The 6,000-nt window shown below is 53.5% G+C and overlaps 1 protein-coding gene across 1 annotated transcript in view; it reads right to left on the bottom strand.

Moving 5' to 3' along the window:
* Positions 1-918: 918 nt before the first annotated feature.
* The window catches only part of PACS1 (phosphofurin acidic cluster sorting protein 1), a 140,429-nt gene continuing 135,347 nt past the window's right edge, over positions 919-6,000 (bottom strand). The window contains exons 22-24 of the mRNA XM_026004387.2: positions 3,877-4,103; positions 2,483-2,602; positions 919-2,362 (exon numbers count right to left, since the gene is read on the bottom strand). Of these exons, the coding sequence (XP_025860172.1) occupies positions 2,247-2,362; positions 2,483-2,602; positions 3,877-4,103 (463 nt within the window). The 3' untranslated portion in view covers positions 919-2,246. The remainder of the gene's footprint in view (positions 2,363-2,482; positions 2,603-3,876; positions 4,104-6,000) is intronic.

Raw genomic sequence — 6,000 nt, 5'->3', positions numbered from 1 at the left:
CCCACGTCCTCTCTAGCACATTTTGACTTCTGGCATTTCCTCTCACCAACCAGATTGTGCACCTTGTTCAGTAACTAATGTGTAGATTACATTTCTGGGACACTTTCACAGACCTCACTGGACTTTTCCCCTTGGGAGGCAGGCATTATTTCCATTATTCCATTATTTCCATTATTTCCAGGCTCAGAGAGTTAGGTGCAGGGCCACACTGCTGGGTCTCAGAGCCTCCCGCTTTTAGGTCATTGGCCCACAGGGCTTGGGGAGCCAGTGACAGCCTACCCTACTTGGTCATCCACTCCTCTGTGGCTGTGTCCTGTATGGTAAAGATGCCAAGCCCCTCTGTCCCCTCCCCCATGCAAACCCCATACTCCAGGCACTTCTTCACCAGAGGAAGGCTGGTGTGCAAGCCTCTATCCTGGGAGTGTGTGAAGAACCAGGCATCCAGAGACCAGGGGGCTATGACTGTTTTTCATCTCTAAGTTAAGGGCAGGCAGGAAAGCCAACTCAATGATGGACCCTGGCTCCACCCCCTCCACCTGGGCCTCGGACCACCAGCTTCTAGAAACTAAGGCAGGACATCAGCCTTGTAGAGGGAAAGAAGCCAAGTTCTAATCCTTAATCAGTAGAAACTGCCCTCAACATTGTCACCATCTTGGGAGGTGGGATTTGGGGACGGTGAGTACTAGAGAAAAAAGAAATTTTGGTGTGAGAAGAGTGTTACTTCTGTTTCTGACCTCTGCTTGCCTCATACTGGGAAAGATAACTTCATGCCTATTTTTCCAATTAAGGAAATGAGAATATGCTTCTTTCTAGCCATTTGAGAGGAGTTGATCTTGAAAGGAGTCGGCTGTGTTGTGGAGGGGAGAGGGTTGTACAGATCCTGTGTCACAGTGAGAGGCATAGAAGCCCAAGCCTTGCTAGTTGGTAAGAAATCACCAGTTTATTGAATGAAAAACCCAACATCCATTCAGTCCCTCAAGCCCCACCCTTCTCCGGCCCCAAGAGAGCAGCTCAGCCCAGGAGATGCTCTGGATGATAGGGCTGAACAGGGGATAAGGGCTGGAAGAGTTTGGGGAGGTATGGAGAATGAGAAAAACACTTTTCAAAATGAAGTTCTGTGCAAAAACTTCGAGAAGGGATGAGAGGGCAACGGTAAAGCTCTGAGGGTGCTGGAGGAGATAGAGGGCTGCAGCTGGGATGGCGGCCCTGCGTGCTCAGCTTCTCCTGAGAAGGCTGATGGTCGAGGCTGAGGAGTTGGCTCAGAACCCCATGGTGAGAGGGAGGGATTGGAGCCTGCTGAAGAGACACCTGGCTGGGAAGGTGGGCTCTCTGACCAGGTGTGAGGCGGGGAGAACACACTAGGGAATGGGACACAAATGGACACGGTTGGCACAGGGTGATGTAGGGACACAGACAATATGCCGGTGGGGGTCTGCCTCCCATCTGTCCCAGTATGGAGTTCAGGAAGAGGCATCGTTGTGCTGGGGTAAATGGGGTGGGAGGCAGAGTTATCAACAAAGGGGAAGCCACAAGGACAGGGGCTGGTGCCCAAGCAAGTTACATGGAACCACCAAGAGACTGGCTGTGCAGAGAACCAAAGAAACACTCAAGGGTGCTTGTGACATCTAGGGGGAACCTGGGGGTAAGTGAGGAAGTCGTGCATAGGGGAGACCAGGAAGGCCCCCTCCACCCTAGAAAGACATGGCATCACCATAGAATGCTGTCCTGGGGGTGAGGGAGGGGTGGGGCTGCCCCTGTGACTGTGGAGGGGAAGGGGGCCCGTGGGCTCACAGTGCCCCTTCTACCCCCCACTGGGAGAACCCATGGCAGTGAGAAGTGGCCCTGGGCCTCACTTGGGGGGGGGTGCAGGTTGGGCAGCTGGCAGAGATAGGGAGGGCTGAACTCCCTGCTGTGTGCCAGGATTCCAGGTTTCCTATTTCCAGGAAGGAACTGGTGCCATGTGGGGAGAGTGGAGGTCAGTGAAGGAAGGCCCAGAGGACTCAATTCTACAGATGGGTGCCAGAAGGCAAAATCGACATGCCTTGGGCCTGGAGCAGGAGGGGGCTGAGCAGGAGGAAGGGGAGCAGTGTCCCCACTGGCAGTGTCCTTCAGGACCGGGCAAGAGAGATGCAGGCTCCTGGGCCAGGAAAGGGGATGCTGGGCCCGGGCCTGCTGGCCTCCCCCTGCCCGCAGGCGGTGAGGCTGGTGGCAGTGCCAGGAGGGAGAGTGGCCAGGAGATAGTGCCCTCAGGTGGCCTTGCTGCCACTGAATAGTCCCACTGGAAAGTGCTTGACATGGGTGGGCCACTGGGCCGCCAGCTGGAAGAACTTGATGTCACTCCACTCGACTCCGTCGATGGACACTGGGGTAACAGGGGAAGGAGGGATTGACCAGGGCTGCTAAGGCCACCTCCCCCCCCCCAAGTCCCCTGCCCCTCTTCTTCCCGCCCTGCCAAGCACCCTCCTCCCCAGTCTCCCCGTACCTCTTAGCATGGTCTGCTGCTGCTTGGCTGAGCAGATGAGCCGGCTGATGCCCTCGATGACCTGGCTCTTGGAATCTACCTCCTTCTCTCGAGGTTTCTTGCTCAGGAAGATAGTGGGAACTGGAAAGCAAGCAGAACCACCTCCGTCACAGCCCTTGGAAAAGCAGCTACCTCTCCTTCCTCTCTCATCCCCTGGCCCCTCTTCCTGGGGGAAGGGGAGGTGATATTCAGACAGCCATCCTTCCTCCTTTGCTCCCTAGCTCTGGGTAGGTGGGAAGCAAATACCAAGATCTTTGAGTCCTGCCCCCTCTCAGCAGAGGCCTCTCCCTGAGCCTGAGTATCTTTGACTGTGTAACAAGGACCTGGGGCCAGTTAGTCTCTGAGGCCATTTCCAGCTTGAATGTTCTAGGTAGCCTGTGGGGCAAGGTGCCTGTGCCTTTGGGCTCTTCTTCCTACACACTTGCGCCCTCATAGGGTCAAATCTGCTGTGGCTACAAGGCCTCACAGGAGTGTTTGCAACATCTCTGTCCCAGGGATGTTGGGGCAACAAGGAAGACACTGCAGAGCTGGCTGATCTGCCAGCTCTGGGCAAATATCAGGGCTACACTTGTTTGGCTTTAGGCTTGGCACAGCCCTCTGCTTGCCCCCAAGAGGATCTCTATTAAGTAGAGGCATGAAGAGAAAGAGGCCCAGCTGCTTTGGGTCCAACAGGTAGAGAAAGCTCCTACCTGACAGCTGGTTGATGGGTGAGGCTGTGAGGGCCCTTGAGTCACCTGGCAGGCTTGCCTGGTATGGCAGGCTCACAGCCAGATCAGTGGAACAGACAGTAGCAAGCTCTGCCCTAGGGCTGACCTGGTTGTGGGGATTCTTGCCTTACTTACTCTCTGAGAGCACAGGACCGCTCCCAACTCCACCTCTAGTGCCTGAAGCCACCCCTATTATCCAAAATGGGCTGTACTCTTCTTAATTCTTACATAACAATGCCCTTTTGTTCATAAGGGCTTGAGTGACCCCCCAGGGTTGGGTGCAAATGCTCTGCTTCAGGGGGACACAGTGACATCTTCCTCTGTCACACAGTCCATCCCTAAGGGCAGTGGCTGGTAAGGCTCCCTTCATTATGGCAGCATTAACTGCCCTGGCCCCTAAGGCACTGATGTTCAGCAGGCAGGGACCACTCACCCACTGGGGACATCCATTTTTCTTCGTTATAGAAGGAATGGCCTTGTCTCACAAGGTGAGCTAGGACCCTTACAGAAAAACCCAGGCTGGACATGAGCTATGGACGGCTTCGCCCACGTCCAAAGGTCTCCCAGAAGTAGACCCTGTCCCAGACCCTGAGAGGAGATAGTGAACGCTAGTGGTCCTGATTGTTCCTGGCCTCAGATGTCACCTACCTTTCTTGTTCTTCTCTTTGGTGACCACAGTCATTGCCATGGTGCCGGAAAGCTGGGCCTCCCCACCATGGGGTAGGCGGGAAACCTGCACTGAGCGGAAGACGCTCTTGAGGGTGTTCTTGGAGCTGGCATCCCTCTTGTCACCTTCCCTCCTCCGCTCACCAGGGTGGCCCAGCCAGTAGTCCACCTGGAGGCCAATCACATCCCCATATGGGCTGTTGGGGCTCCTGAGGAAGAGGAACAGTAATGGAGAGTAGTCTCTGCCCTCAGCTCCCAACTACATGGCCAGACTGGAGGACCTGGAGGGGACCGCCAGGCTCTGGGAGGGGTGAGAGGAGGTGGCAGGCTAAGTGGTTCTGGGTCCCCTCCAGTTTCATAGAATTGGTTTGTGTGGGTAGGAGAGGCTGACTGAAGGGAAGACAAAGCCAGGAGAGGGTAAAACCCTGGGGCACTGTGAGGGAGCCAAATACAAAGTCACAGGGGGATGAGGGAGGCAGAGAGGAAGGGAGCTTTATGGAGAAAGTATGCATGCGTACACATACACACTCACATGCACACACATGTGCACACCCAGTAAGCAGAGCACAGACAGAACCTAGACAAGTGCTGGAGAGATTAAGTGGGGCAGAGGCGCAAGCACCTTGGCTGGCTCCACAGCAGCCCCGGGAGGGAGCGCTGATGGATGCTGACCTGCGGCTTTCTCTTATTTATGGCACTTCTAGCTCAGGGATAATTTTAGCTCCAAGGGGGAAAAGGGCTGATGTTTTCTTGAAAGGAGGCGTCAGACACAATAGATACACAGGCTACAAAGTTCTCTGACATTTCTCTCTCTGCCTGATTCCAGTGGTTCCATTAAAAATCAGCTTAAATGGGATGGGAAAGGAGGTCATGGTAAGGGCTGGCCCCCAGGCCTCCTGGAAAGGCTGGAACCATAAAGGAGTACCAGCCATGAGGCATTTCCTCCTTTTCTGAACTGTCCCTTCTGTAAATCAGTAGAGGGCATGAAGCGAAGTGGATAGAAGAAAGGGAGAGGGAGAGTAAGGGTCTGGATCCGAGGTGCAATGTAGGCTTCTCACCATCTAAGAACATTCATGTTCTTTAGGGACCATGACCCTGTCATTGGTGTCTCTAGAAAAACCACTGACCAGTATCTACCCTTTCTGCTGCTGAGGATCTTCTCCAGAAGAAACAGAGACAAGACAGACAAAATGGAAATAAGGAGGAGGAAGGTGCAGGGGCCCATTGGTGCTCTGCTCCACCCTCCTTGTCAGCTCCTCTTGTTCAGGCAGGCATGAGAGCTGCCTCCTGAAAGGCTGCCCTGACCACCTGATCTACACTCTGGATACTTGAGACCCTAAAGAAATTATTTCCCCTTTCAGAACGATCCCCCTACTAATTTTTCATAGTGCTTACTGCAAACCTACACAGTTTGAGTTTTTTGCTGCCCTGGCACTGCCAGAGCCCAGGAGTCTGAGCGCCAGGACTAGGACGAGCCTTTCTTATTTGCTGCTACAGCTCCAGTGGCTCAAATGGCCACTATGCTGACAGACAGACTGCATGCATGAAAGAAGGCAACTCCCATGTGCCAGGCACCAACAACACACGCTCTTATTGAAGCCTCACAAAACTGTTGACACCTCTATTTCACTCTATTTCCAGAGTCGAAAATGAATCTTGTCCAAGTGACAAAGGTTCTTTGCTTGACTAAACTTCAGAAACTTTAATCTGGCTCCTAAACCTTTTCCTAGGCCCATTTGCATACTTCCTTGTAAAATCTAGTTTTAGCAAGAACCTGCTAAGACAGTTAGCAAGAACCCCACCCTCCCTATCTGATCATCTGGGTCTCCTGGGCAGGCTCCTCACCCCCCCCCCCCCACCTCCAGAGATGTCTGATACCCTGACTCGTCTCAGTTAAGAATCCTGTTGGGTCTGTTTAGAACCCCTCTTACCCCTGATGTTTCTTCTTAGTAATTTTCCATCCATACCCACTCCCAGGGTAGAAATTCCCACTTATTCAGGCTGTATTTGGAGTTGAGCTACCCACCCTGCAAAATCCACGGTAGTGCTCCCTACACCTATTTCAATGGTTATACCTTGATGTGGTCTCCTTCACTGTGCTTTATT

This window comes from Vulpes vulpes, chromosome 5, assembly GCF_048418805.1.
Source record: "Vulpes vulpes isolate BD-2025 chromosome 5, VulVul3, whole genome shotgun sequence".
NCBI lineage: Eukaryota > Metazoa > Chordata > Mammalia > Carnivora > Canidae > Vulpes > Vulpes vulpes.
Note: the sequence above shows the minus strand (reverse complement) of the source record. Positions and strands in the feature narration are given on the sequence as shown.